General features: G+C 51.3%; 1 protein-coding gene across 3 annotated transcripts in view; it reads right to left on the bottom strand.

The window, feature by feature from the left end:
• Slit3 (slit guidance ligand 3) overlaps positions 1 to 14,210 on the bottom strand; it is a gene marked incomplete at its 5' end in the record, with an annotated part of 603,472 nt that overhangs the window by 78,517 nt on the left and 510,745 nt on the right. For all 3 annotated transcript variants that reach the window (XM_005376304.2, XM_013509153.1, XM_013509145.1), the window contains 5 exon segments: positions 4,239 to 4,371; positions 5,408 to 5,571; positions 7,864 to 8,007; positions 8,734 to 8,877; positions 12,730 to 12,804. In XM_005376304.2, coding sequence (XP_005376361.1) covers positions 4,239 to 4,371; positions 5,408 to 5,571; positions 7,864 to 8,007; positions 8,734 to 8,877; positions 12,730 to 12,804 — 660 coding nt within the window.

Here is a 14,210-nt window from a genome sequence, read left to right on the forward strand (position 1 = left end):
GAGACGACTACTGGCACTTCAGCACAGGTCCGGGCTGGGGTACTAAATGACATCAGCAGCCCCATATTCTCTGTGAACTTGCAGATAGAAATAAGAAAGCAAGTCTCACCTCAGAATGGCCTTGAATGAAGGAGTGCAAATTATTAATTATACTAACTCAACTTTTGAGCACATATTTCTTTAATATGGGTGACAAAATGATGTGTGTGTATAGAACACTTCTGCCTATAAGGCACATGGCTGTCACAAGGTAAAGCATCTGTGTCATTGTGTCATTCACCGAACTAGCTGGTTGTTAATTTTTTCATAAAAACTGTTTTTTTTTTTTTTTTTTTTTTTAAGAATGGCTAGTAAACTGGTTATTCAGGCAGGGGTACTTAGTAGTCACTTTCTGGCAAAAGGAACAAAGTGAGCCTGTCACTTCAGGGCAAACCAATAATGATATTTGCTGCCAGTGGTAAAACATGAGCTTCCAAGTGAAAGTTAAAATTTTAGAAAACTTGTAATTGCCACACTGAGCTTGGCAACTTTCCTTAACTTAAAGACTTTTCTGATGTGATCAGTGGTAATGTCAATAGACATGATACAATGCAGTGTGTCAACCCTTGGAAAATCTGCATAACTCCATGAGCCACTATTTTCCAAATGACCAGTGGGTAATATTACAAGTTCATGCATGGTGGAAAGAAAGATCCATCCAAAGGTCAAGACAGACCAGTGAGTCTTGGTATAAGGGAGTCAGTGAAGTTCACTGCTATGTGCACAGGTTCCACCCAACAACCTTTCAGAAACTACCACTGGTTGTGCTTGGGTATAGCGTCAAAGAAAAATATTCATGATTATCCGAACAGGCACTTAAAATACTCTCCACTTTTCCAACCACACACCTAGATTTTCTGCTTCTCCTTTACCCCAAACAACATATCACAGTGGGATGAATGCAAAGCAGACAGGAAAAGCCAACTGTCATCTATGAACACAGACAGTAGAGAGGTTTATAGAAATATAGGACAGCACCACTGTTCTGAATTAAATTGTTTTCATTCTGTTTGGCACAAAAATATGCTTCTTATATAAATATATAATGGGTATAAAATTATTTTTAAATGGAATAAAGATGCATATTTAAAAATATCTCAGTGTTAATTGCTACTGCGGTAAATACCAATAGATACAATTTACACAGGCACAGTTCTTAGAATCATGGATGCGTTTGAAAAGCATAAAAGGTCCTGAGACCCAAAAGGGTTAATACTTTGGGTGTAATGGGTAACAGCAGAGGATGTTGGCCCTGCAAGTCTATTTTCTAATCCTGCTTGGTCTGCTGACCAGCAATGGGACTGGGGTAAGCGATCTTCACTTCTCTTCATTTCTCCCCTTAAGGTGGGCAACTGGTATTGCAGGGCTACTTCAAGGAGGACTTACAAAGACTGGTGAGGCAAAGGAGGGCTCTGCCCAGCTTATCCTGCAAAGACACAGTTGAGAGGAGACAGAGAAATAAGCACCAGTGGAAGTATGCAGGGTCTGACCATGGAGGAAAAGTCACTTCCCACTGAGTGGGGTGACACTGAGCTTGGATGGTACTTCTGGGCTTTGTGTGCAAGCGACAGACCCCTACAAGCTGCCCGTTAGAGAAAACACTAGACCACTGTTATGGTTTAGGTCAAGAATGTCCCCAAATGCTTCGTACTGTCGTGGATGGGGCTTATGGAAGGTGACTGGATCTCGGGTGCGCTGTTCTCTCTGTGGAATCCTCCATGGGTGAGCTCGGCAGCTGAGCGTGCTGCTAGAAGGCAGGGCCCACCCAGAAAAGGCAGGTTGCTGGGTGTGAACCGGAAGCGGGCATCTCTCTCCCGGCCTCCTCCCTTCGCTCTCTGCCTCCTGGTCGCCATGACCTGAGCAGATTTCCCCCACCCAGACCCTTCCACCATGCTCTTTCTGCCTTGGAGCCAGGTGGCTATGGCCTGAGAACAAGAGCCAAAATACAACATGGGTGTTGGATATTTTGTCCCAGTGATGAGAAAGTGATTAAGTCAGATTTAACTTTGTTTTGCTGCTTCGTAGTGAGTTATTTGTGTTGTAAGCTGGCCTTTCTGCCTCAGATAGCCGATGGTGCCTGAGGGAGCTGGAAGCATGGAAGCCCTCGGTCTGAAGATACGCAGCATTTCTGAGCTGGGGACCGTGCTCCAGGATGCAGGGCCTGCCAGCGCCCACATCCTTGCATGTGCATTTCCCTGCTTGCCTGTCTCTAGGCATCCTCCCCACATCCTGCAAGGGGATGGCTTAGCAACAGAAACGACCGGGGCCTTCCTTGGAGAGCTTTGGGAGCCCTGCCTGGCTGAGGAAAGAGCTGCCATTTCCACAGCAGACTCTCAGGTCTCTCACTGTATGGAGGATTGATTCACAATTGCATCCAATTATCTTTGTTATTTCGGTCTTTGTGTCATGAGTTCGGGGAAGGGAATCTGTGGGCTTGTTTCCATGGCATTTTCTTTTTTGACACGTGTCACTTGGCACTCAAGTGGCCTGAAAGGAGTGTGTTCCTAGGTCATGTCCACAGCTCCCCATCCCAGGCTACTGCTCAATACTACATTGTCTTTGCTCATTTGGATCTTCAAGGGTATGGTCTCAGCCCAAAGCCTTGGCTGACACAGCTTTGTAGGGACTGTCAGATTTCCACTCTTCCTTGGGGCTGGTGCCACTGGTCACAGCCTCTCTGAGCATCAGGAAATGTCAGGAGCTACCACTTCAAGGAGCTACCTGCTCTTCTGAGAGCCTGGAATGCTCAGGTCCTACCCCAGGACCTGGCAGGGCAGGTGAGGGAAGTACTGCCTTGGGGTTGGTGGGTCACATCTTGTGGCTTGTGTCTGAGCACACATGCTATGCTGCTGGCCCAGGAGTCTGGGGAGAGGGTGTTAAAGGGCAAGTGGGAGATGCACGGTGTGTGAGTGTCTCTGCTCGGACTCTCTGGGCTTCTGCCGGCCCCCTTCCCTGGCTCTGTGCTGTGACTTGTATCTAGTGCTGCTCATTCCGCCTGAAGGAACTGCTCCAGTGCCATTTCCCAGGGAAGCTCCTCTCAGCTTCACACTGAGGCTTATTTGTCCCTTTAAGATGTGGACCTTATATCTCCTTTTTGTTGTACTTTTTTTTGAGACAGGGTCTCATATTGTATCTCAGGCTTGCCTCGAACTCTGTATAGCACATGCTGGCCCCAAACTCATGTTGGTCCTCCCACCCCAAACTCCCAAGTACTCGTATTATGGGTGTGTACCACCATGCCTGGCTCTTTCATAGCATTTTTCATGGCTGTCACATCGCACGTTTCTAAGTTGATGAAATCAACGTCTACCTCCCCCAATTAACCATGAGCCCCATGAGCGTTGGGATCACACTTGCTTTACTCACCATTGCCCTTGTAGCATTAGCATAGGACCTGACACATGAGGCACCTAATCCACACATGCTGAGTGAATGAATAAAGGCAAGTGTGAATGTCGGCTGGCTGGGAGGTGCAAGAGTGTGCTGCTCTTCTGACCCCAGCTGCATCCCAGACAGCACGTCTCCTGACCGCAGGACTGGGCCTTACCCACCCATTGGAACCTTCTAGGGGGCACACTACAGTTCTCTTTGCTATACTGAGAGTCCTATGGGAAGAGAACAGCAGCTTGTCAATGAACCTGGACTCTATGCTGTAGGAAGGTCTGAGGAACAACCATCAGGAGTGTGGGATAAGAAAGCTCTGCTCGGAGAATGAAGAAGTCTCAGTATTGAGGCCTCATCTCTAAAATGGGGCCACGTGCTCGGTAGGGTTGTCCGGAGGTGAACTAGAAGCATACTAGTTAAAAGTGTGCTTCTAGCCAGCGTGCGCCTGGATGACGAGCTCATGCTTCAGCTGCATGTTTGCTGGAGTCAGACAGATAAACAGCCAAGGACTCTAGGCAGGCAGAGTGCAGAGCAGAGGCCAAGCGGGGGACAGAGAACACGAAGCAGTAACCTTTCACTTATACTTTGGAATTTCTTTAGGCAGAGCAGGGTCAGATATTGCCACCCTGGCTGGGGCTTAGGGCAAGCTGGGCTTCCTGCTGCCTGTCACAGTTGATGTCTCTATGCTGGGGAAGCCCTTCTTGGACCCAATCAAGAAAGGCATCCCGCCAGCAGTATTGCTTGGGATACTGGGGGTACAGTGCGCGGATGCTGGGGGTGAGGAGCCTGCAGGGCACGGCAAGGGCAGGACTTACAGCTCAGTCACGTCCTTGGGCATGCCCTTCGGGAGGGCGCGGAGGCCCTTGTTGCTGCACCGCACCACTGTGTCCACGCAGGTGCACTGCTCTGGACAGCGCGGGCTCAGCTGGCAGCTGCTCTCGTCGTTGCCTGTGGAGAACCCCAAGAGGGTGAGTGCGGTGGGAGGGGAGCCCTGCCAGGGGCAGCAGGTGAGCAGGGCCGGGGTGAGGTGGCCAAGTGGTTCCCAGCAAGGGCAGGCTCTCCCCTGGGGCCTGACTTGCAGAGCCAGGATGAAGGTAGCCGTGGGGCTCATCCATGCTTGGGTCATGGGAAGGGCTGCCTGCCTCTCACCGCACTTGATGTAAAATGAAGACTGCCAAGGTGGCTGAGATTCGATTATCCGGAGTAATAGATAGGCAAGAGGTCGCTGATAACCAGGTCAGGAATAAACTAAAGACTGAAGGAGTAGTTAGGGGTGGGGGCAGAGTCCTGTCTTCTTCCTTCCTCTCTCTCCCTTCCTATCACTACGTAGTCCCTTCTAAGGTGGTTTTTCCCTGGTCCCCACTATACGTTAACCTCAGTTAATCTGAAAACCAGTTCATCTCTCCTCAGATGACCTCAAATTGATTAAGTAAGGAACTGCACTGGTTGGATCCATTTAGACAAGTAGGGTCTCTAGGAGCTGAGACCCAAAGCCTCAGATCTTTCTGTGTTCCTATCTCCTAGCCAGTGACAGCGTTTTTCTTGAAGTCTGTTTCTCACACTCTAAGCTTCACTATGACACAGACAGGAAGACTCAGGCCTGGGGCTCCCACGAACATTGTATAGCTATATACGGCACAAGGCGGTCGTACCATCTAAGGGACGCCTATCTCACTGTGGACGCGGCACCTTATATATTTGGTAGGACAGTGTTCTCACAGAGGGCAATGCCTTGTTGTAGCGCAGTGTCTTACTTTAATGCAGTCAGCACATTACGGCAGGTTTCTGACGGGTGGAAGTAAAACAACCTCAGAAAAGGGCATTTTTTCTTAATTTGCATGAAGGAGCCAGGCTGGCTAGCAGTGAGTCTGTCCTGTGCCCACAGGGCAGAGAAGTCAGATCTCCTCCAGGGTCCTGAGGTGCGGCCCAGTCGCGCCTCCTCACCTTCGCATACACCGCCCCCCCACCCCTCCCCGGTGCTCACCGTCGCAGGTGAAGTCCTGGCTGGCCACGTCCTGGATGGGGATCTCCTTCAGGAAGAAGGGCTTCTGGCACCGGGGGTTCCCGCTGACGATGCGCCTCTTCCGCAGCCACTTGCCCAGCCAGGCCAGGTGGCAGTTGCAGTTGAAGGGGTTGGACAGTAGGTTGCTGGGGAGGGAGAGGCCGCCCTGAGTGGGATTAGCTCCTGCAGCCCAGGCCCGTGCTCCAGAGGGCGGAGAGGAGGTGTGGAAAGGGACTGCAGATCCCCGCAGGGGCCCAGTGTGGTCTCTGCAGGCGTCTCCCTGCAGGCCTCCACTAGTGGACACGGCTGCTGTCTCCTGCCGGGTGCCAGCTGTGGGAACGGCCTGCGATTCCTTCCTACTGGCAGAACGTGACTCTCACGTCCTCCATGGTGGTGACACAGTGGGTAGAGTCTGGGCTTCCCGTGGGCCTGTGCTTTGGACGCATAAGTCCATGAGGGTGGGGGCTGGGCTGCCTGCCTGGTGCAGGACCTACCCCGACATCCTCACAGGACCCTGTCCACATCTGTGAAGCGGCATGGCCAGACCGGTGGACGGGTAAGGGAGTGATAGCAGCTGACTCCACGGGTGTCTGCCGCAGGGCTGAGACCACGCTAAATGCTTCACGCACACCACAGCCACTCTTGTCACAGCCACCCTGTGAGGGGAACTGTGTTCGCACTCCACAGATGAGGAGGGGAATGCTCAGGGAGCATGCCAAGGGCCAGAGAGTCCTCAGGTGGCTGCTCTGGGACAGGGACTCGAGAGCTTGGGGACCATCTTTCCCGGGTAGAGTTGGCCCTGATACTCAGCGCTGTGGGAAGCTGGGCAAGCTCCTCACTGTGGGAGCCTGTTCCCTGCAAGCTCTGCGACTCCGCCCCCGGGCATCTGACATCTGACGTGGCTTTTGGTGGTGGAGGTGCTAAAAATGGGCTAAGATGAATCAAGCCACCAGTGTTAGTCCCTAACCCACTGTCCCCTCCTGATGGCGCCGCTCATTCATCACATTCGTCCACTCATCCAGCTTGCAGGCTGGCATCGGCTCAGGCTCTCAGCAGGGGTCTCAGCAGGGGCAGCTGCCGCTGAAGGGCCGAACGGTGGGATAAGCGGTGAGTGAGACAGCTGCATCTCCCTGGCCTGCTGGAACTTACATGAAGGGTAAGCATAGCATGAACAGTAGTGAGTTCATTATAGTTTATCTTTGAAAAGAGTTGGTGTTGGGTAAAGAGGAGGCCAGCAGGGCCAGAGGGCAGGGAGTGATGCCGAGGGGGTGGGGTGAGCGTAGATGAGGGAAGGGTGGGCCAGGGGGACAGTGCACCAGCCAGCGGGGCAGACAGAGGGTGGGAAGAAGAGGTGGGAAGTAGGGGAGCCGGGCTGGAGGGAGAAGGGGCTGACAGGTCACGAGGGCCTGGACAGCGCGAGGGCTTGCTGGCGTTCTACACCCCAGGCTTCTGTGCCACGTGAGACAGGCGTGCGGGAACATAAGGGGAGGCAGCAGCTGGCATTTTTGTCTCCCAAAGGGCTTTGGGGGAAGGGAGGAGACGGGACAGTTACCAGCAGCTAAGGAGAACAGAGCCCCCGGAAATATGAGCAGCTGTAAAACGAACGCACGTCAAGCACTGTCTACGGTGAGGACCTCGCTGTGTGCTTTACGGATTTGAACAGCTTCAGTCCTTAGGAAGATCCTAGGAGATGGGTTACGCAGAGGGGAGAATTGAAGGGGAAAGAAATGAAGCAGCTTTGCTAAGGTCACACTGAGAATGAGTGGAGAAGCCAGGGTTTGTACCTAGAAGTTTGGCTCTAGAGTCAGCTCGGTGAATTGCCCAGGAAGGAGCATATGTTTTAGTATCCAGAAAGCTGGATTCCAGCTCTGATTGGGATGCACAGGGAAGCAGTGATCCCTTTTTACAACCCCTTGCTGATCACGTCCCTATCTACTTTAAAGTAGTATTGGTATTCTCAGAGGAGGGAGTAAAATTGACCCACAGCAGCCTTGCAGCCTGGCCCCGGCTTCCTCTCCAAGCCTTGCCTTACATCATGACCTTTCCTAGTCACAGTCATACTGGTCTTTGCTCAGGCCTGTGTATTCACGCTGCTCCAACCAACCACAGGGCCATGGTACATGCTCTTTCTGCATTTCCCCATCTTCAGCAAGCTAACTCCCAGAATATATTTGTCAAACAAGCTTTTGTCGGGTGTTTATATCACTGAGGTCCTCTCTTCTGTGGCAGTTCATTCCTCTGTGACCCCAGGAAGAAAGGGCCAGACCTACCCATTCTCAGTACCTATGTGGTGCCCAGCACACCTAGGGAGCCTAACAAACGTTCACTACGTAAACAGCTGGACCCTCGGCTTCGGTCAAAGATAGGAGAGACCTGGAGGGGTGGCTGGGGCGATCGGTGGAGGAGGACCCCAGAGGTGCGGGCCGTGGGGCACTTACATGGTGGACAGGGAGACCAGCGTGGTGAAGGCTCCAGGGGTGATGGTGGTGATCCGATTGTCGTAGAGGGAAAGTAGCCTCACAGAGCTCAGGCCAGCGAAGGTGTCGTTGTTCACACAGCTGATCTCGTTGCTCCTCAGCATCCTGCAGGGAACGGGGTGGGCGTGAGGGAGCAGAGGCGTCCGCCTGCCTCCCCAGATGGCGCTTGTGTAACAGGCGGGGCACTCGCGCCAGCTCTTGAGCTTAGCCTGCCACGTAACTCAGCTCTGTCCTCAGATAAGCAAGGCCTAGATCCCTACTGGAGCCGTGTGTGTGTGTGTGTGTGTGTGTGCGTGCGTGTGTGTGTGTACATTCTTGCCTGTGCATGCTATACTCACTGTGGAAGCATGAGCCAGCTGTATGTGTGCACACACGTGTACCCTGGTCTCCTGTGGCGGGTGGTGAGCGTATTTCTGGGGGGACAAGGAAGGACTGAGAAGTAGCTGTGGGTGTGAGCTTTGTGTATGTGAGGTGTCTGTCCACACGCACTGCTGTGATGTGTTTATGTGCGTGGGGCATGTGTCTGTGTGTGTCTGTCTTTTTTATGAACGTGGGGCTATGTCTGTCTTTGGGGGTGAGCGTGTCTGTGTGCCTCCTCCTGGCAGGAGCATCCAGGAGTGGTTTTGCGTGGGGTGTGCGCTGGGCTGCCCAGCTTGCTGACTGCTTCCATCAAAGGTAGGAAGTGTCTGTCGACCCTGGCTGGAGGCAACAAGGGATCTTGCAGGTCAGGACAGTGCCCTGGCTTGGCCTGTTGCCACCCGGCCTGCACACACATGTCTGATTCCCCGCCCTCCCAGTGGCTGGGGGCTAGGCCCAGGCCCCGGCACTCACAGGGTCTTAAGGCCACTGAGTCCGCGGAACGTGCGCCCATGCACAGTCTCCAGCTGGTTCCCTGTCAGCATCAGCTCCTGCACGCCGGCTGCTCCATCAAAGGCTCCCTCTCGCACCTCCTTGATCTTATTGTTGCTCAGGTTTCTGGAAGGAGGCACAGAGGGTCAGGGTGAACAGTGATCACAGCTGGGGACCTTCGGGGGTTTGGACAGAGCCCTGGAAGGCGGGGGGTCAGTCTCAGGTCCCTGGTGTTCAGTCCTCTGTCCCTGTGCCTGGGAAAGGGACTGCAGTCCCCCCACAGGAGGGGCCACCTTTGTAAAGCAGACTGCATGGCACCTGAAGAGATTTTTCAGTATAATTATCTTTTTCATGTCCTGGGGGATTGGTAGGTTTAATACATTGAATCTCAAATTTATTTTCTCTTTTTTTTTTTTTTTTGGTTTTTCTCCGGTACCGGGAACTGAACTCACGACCTTGTGCTTGCCAGGCAGGTGCTTTGCCACTGAGCTAAATCCCCAGCCCCTATTTTCTCTTTTTATCACATAGTCTCACTAAGCAGTGATTTATTTAAATTTTGTTGTTTTGTTTTGAGATAGGACTTCACTTTGTAGTTCAGGCTGGCCTTGAATACATGGCAAGCCTCCTGCCTCAGCCTCCTATGTGCTGGGCTTACAGGCATGTGCCACCACACCTGGTTTATTTATTTGTTTATTTACTTATTTTGCAGTATGAGGCACCTTCTCACTGAGCTACACCTTTTTAAAAAGTTATTTTACGACAAAAATCTCACTGAGTTGCTAGATTGCCCAAGCTGGGATAGAATTTAAGACTCTCCCGCCTCAGCCTTACAGAGTACTAGGATTACAGGTATACACCACCATGTCTACCTTAGGCAGTGACTCTTGAGAGGAAGGTGGGAAGAAAAGTACAAAATATGTCCCCTGCCTGTGGGAGTTAGCCACTTAAGGAATGTCCAGGTCTCTCACTGAAATTCCTGATATAGGAGGACACTTTCAGGTTAGTACTTTTTGTGTGGTAGGTACCACATTAGGGATATAAGCTTCATAATCACAGCAAAGCATCAAAACAACACCCCTTAGACAAGGACTATTACTGTCTACTTTATGGCTTAGAGAGATTAAGCAACTTGCTCGTAGTTACAGAGCCAACAGGCCTGGGATGTGAAGTCAGGTTTTACTGGTACAGAAAACTCTTTTGACTGAACGGTCACTTTCATGAAAGAATATTTCTTCGGTGACATTGGACTCACTCCCTTATATTACTTGCTTTGAGAATTCAGGACTGGGGCATAAGTGCTGGTGCTGTGGTTGCTACTTTGTGCACTGAGCTCAGAGCACAGACCCTTTCCTGTGGAGGCCAAAGCCCAGGGCAACCCAGGTTGGGCCAGAGACGGGAGCAGCAGGCAGCTGCTAGGAACTTCTCAGTTCTCTGGGGAGGCAAAGGAAGGCGCTTCCATGGGCCATAGGGATGTCCAGCCAAGTGGATAGGACAGAACTGGATGGTGTTTGCAGAGTCTGGCGGGATCAGTCTCTTGCAAACCAGAAAATCTGGATCCAAAGGTTCTGCGGGCCCACAGACAGCTCTGGCTGTCAGCAGATTTCCTCCTCATCCCCAGGACAGACTGCCCCAAGGAGCAGCAATGCCGGCACCCGTGGGCACAGGCAGGTGGGTGTGGAGGAGCCAGACGATGCTGTTCCTCTCTCAAATCATCTGTTGCTCACCACAACCCCATTCTCCTCTTCCCCCTTCTGTTCTGCTAAGAAAATGGGACCAACAGCCCCCCAAACCCTGTCCCAGAACCCCTCCAAGGCCCGAGAGCCAGAAGCTCCTAAACAGTTTCTGCTTCCTGAGCCGTCCTGAAACTCAGCTGGTTTCTTATCAATCCCAGTAGCCCTGGTCTGGGATAACCCAGGGAATGAGGGTCATGTGTTAGGGAGACATCAAATTACCCCTAAAGTGGATGTGGGAGGAGAACTAGAGGCTCTGCTACTGGCCATAACTCATCAGGACGCTGCAGGAGGGGGTTTGGCCCCCGGGAGCTGGGCCGCTCAGGCAGTGAGGGTGAGTTAAGGCAGCTAAGAAGCGGGAGGGTTCCCATTTCCTGACATCTGTTTCTTTAAACCAGCAAAATTAATATCACATTACTGTAAGGTTTGTGAATTGCATTTCCTCCAGCTCAGAGAATGAATAACAGAAGGAGAGTCAAAAGGAGGGGCTAGAATTTTCCAGAAGAGCAGGCGGCCTTGCTCTTTCTCCATCCATCAGCACTGCTGCCCACTGCAGGCTGTGTAGGGCTGCGGGTCAGAGGGTGTTGTTTGGGGCAAACATTCTGGGAAAAATATGAGTACGCTGGGCTTCTGTAGAGCCCGGGCATATTTCTAGAGTGGGGGTGTCTTCCTGAAGAAGCCCTAGATACCAGAGCACCCCAAAATACAAAACCAGGGTCATCAGGGGGCTCCCTTCATCTTATTCTCTACTTGATCTACCTGAAAGAAAACTGCCTCCTCCTGGCTTTGATCCTGGTGAAGATGGGGTCTTACACCCAGGAGACCTGGCCTCAGCAACTCTCAGCCCAGCCCTGGGGCCCTGTCAGCTCCTGGTCCTGTCAACCCCACCCTCACTGTCTCCAAGAGGCAGGTTGTCAGGTTCGGCTGGCTGCCAGCATGGCGAGCCCTGGCCTCTCCGTGGGTTATGTCATCTCAGCATTTCAGGGGGGCCCCTCAACTCTGGCAATGGGGAATGAGCTGGTATCCTGTTAGAAGCGTAGTCTCAGAGAGAAATGGCATGGGGAAGCTGGGTGGAACATTCTGGAAACTAAGGACACTGGGTCATGGTTGAGCAACGCTCTGGCACAGTCAGGATGAAGAGGTCCTGTCCATTGCCTCACAGTCCCGTCCTTCTCTTTGAAGTAAAAATTCTGCTTCAAGTGCGGGCTGCAAGTTGAAGTGTCTATGTCTGGCAGGTGACTTACTGGTGATGGAAGCAGGCCCAGGGGGGACACAGGTGACCCAGAAACATGTGTCTGATCTAAGGGGGCAGCTACTCCAGGGTTCAATTCAATGGGGCCCATTGGGAAGGTGGAACCAGTTCTGCTGGAGCATCTGACATTCACCAAGAGGCCAGCAATCCAAGCTTTTTCATTTCTGTGAGAACTCCAGGTTCTTATAAGTGGGCAATTGATTCTCATTAAAAATATAGTAATGGACAACAAATCAAAAAATGTAGACCCAATTTTGGCTAAAGGACCACTAGTTTTTTGCCCCTGGTTTAGACTCAGCAGTAGAAGTGACCTGGAGTAATCTGAAAGTTTACTTGAGAGAGGTTTTGACTTTGAATGTTATGTCAGTTAGTCTTCTCCTTTGCTTCTCTCTCTTCTCTCTCCTCTGCCCCCTCCCTTGCCCCCCCTTCCCCTGCCTTTCTTCCCTTCTCTTTCCTCAACCCCCCCTGCCCCCTCTCTCCTCTCCTCTCCTCTCCTCTCCTCTCCTCTCTCTTCTCTCTTCTCTCTTCTCTCTTCTATCTTTTCTTTTCCTTTCTGTGGCCTGGGGATCCAACCTAGGACTAAGACTGAGCCCCACCCAGCAATGATGTCATTTGAGATGCCCCTTTGAGTTGCCATATGACCCCTGTATTGAGTAGCAATGATCCTTTGCAATAATCCAGTGCATCTGTCCCATCACCTCTGCGCTGTACAGTGGGTGTGGGGTGGGGGCAGGGGCGAGCCCAGAGGATGCAGGATGGGTAAGGGTGGTGAGGAATGCAGGCTCTGCACAATGCTTGACAATTTACAAGTAGTGACGTTTCGCTTTGATCTGCGCTTATATGTCATACTTCCCAATACAGCCATAGCAGGGGTCAGGAAGAGGCTGAGAACATCAAAGCAGAAGGTGAGGGGACACCAGAGTCCTAGCATTCTATTCTAGTCTGAACACAGACCTTGGACAGGGAGGCAGCTGCCATATTCTTGATCTGACTTACATTTTCCGCAGGTTGGGCAACTTCTTGAAGATGCTGGTGGCCTCCAGGACAGATATGTCATTGTCATTCAGTCGCCTGCACAGGAGGCAAGAACAAGAGGTGGATTAGCAGTGGATGAGGCACCTCCTTGGCTGTCCCCTGCCTGGCCTTCCCATATGGCTTCAGCTGAGTTGTCACCTGAAACTCAGATTCCACAAAGGTCAACAGAGCTGTAGAAATCTTCAGCATCTGCCCCATCAACCTAAGGTGCTCAGAAAGGAGAAGGGGCAGGAAAGAGACCATCAACTTGCCCCCTTTGCCTCCTTCAGGAAGCCCCTTTGACTGGGGGTGGGAGGGTCAAGGGACTTCTTGCCCATAGTCTGTATGGAAGTATCTGCTTTCATTTTATGTGGGTACCAATGGCAACTTAAAGCCCAGAGGAAGTTTCCACCAGGGTCTCCCAAGGCTCCAAGCCACTTGGCTGCCTCCTGACTACTTCCTTCTACCAGAGGCATCTCAGGACCCCATGCTCAGTGTCTCTGTGTACTCAGGGGAAGCAGGCTGCTGTCTCCTACAATGCAAAGTCAAAGAGAATACTGAGAATAATAACGGTCTCGCCATTTACTTAGGGCTTAACCCACTCCAGGGTTGAAGATGAAGACTGTGTGTCTCTCTTAATTTTTCAACCTAGAAGTGAGGCACAATTTATCCCATTTTGCAGCTAACAAACTGAGCCTCAAATCCCAGAAGCAAGGTGGTAAAATTCAGGAAGACTGGAGGATAAAGGCATCAGATCCAGGTCCCACAGTCCCCTCCTGGGCCCTTATTACCTATTATGCTATATAGTTTAGCCTTTTCACTTTATAGCATGGCTAGTAGGAGGCTCAGATATATTTAATCATTCTACAGTAATTGTATTCTTGCTCTATTGCAATTTTTTTACTGAACCCTTATATTTCTGGTGAATTAGAACTACAGTGGTACCTTGGTTTAAAAACTTAATTTACTTTACAATTTTGAGGAAAATGGCTGCATTTGTGTTTGTGTGGGGAAGATGGCTGTGGTCGTGTTTGTCACCTAATTTGGAGCTTGCAAATGAAGCAGAATTTTGCCAAATGCTTTTGTGAATTGAACTGTTTGCAAATAAAAGCGTTTGTGAACCAAGGTATTACTGTATAAGTTCCATAGGGCCAGTAGAGGTTATCTGCTTTATTCATTGTTGAAATCGTGGACCTAACACAGTCCCTAGCATTTTAGAAATATTTTAGAATGAACAAACTGTCTTTCTTGGCAGGTAAGCTGTCCACAGATGCCTGAGTGTCTGTCCTTAGCCTAGTACAGTGATGGCGAACATTTTAGTGCCTTCAGTGATAACAAATAGCCAGCTGCAGCACATGCGCATAGGTTTGCCACCACTGGCCTAGCACACAGAGGAAGGCCAAGCAGTGCCCATATGCCTGAGCCAGAAGGGCTCACCGCCAGGAGACCTATCCATGCTGGCT

The sequence above is a fragment of the Chinchilla lanigera genome, unplaced genomic scaffold (genome assembly GCF_000276665.1).
Source record: "Chinchilla lanigera isolate Chin_1 unplaced genomic scaffold, ChiLan1.0 scaffold00007, whole genome shotgun sequence".
Taxonomy (NCBI): Eukaryota; Metazoa; Chordata; class Mammalia; order Rodentia; family Chinchillidae; genus Chinchilla; species Chinchilla lanigera.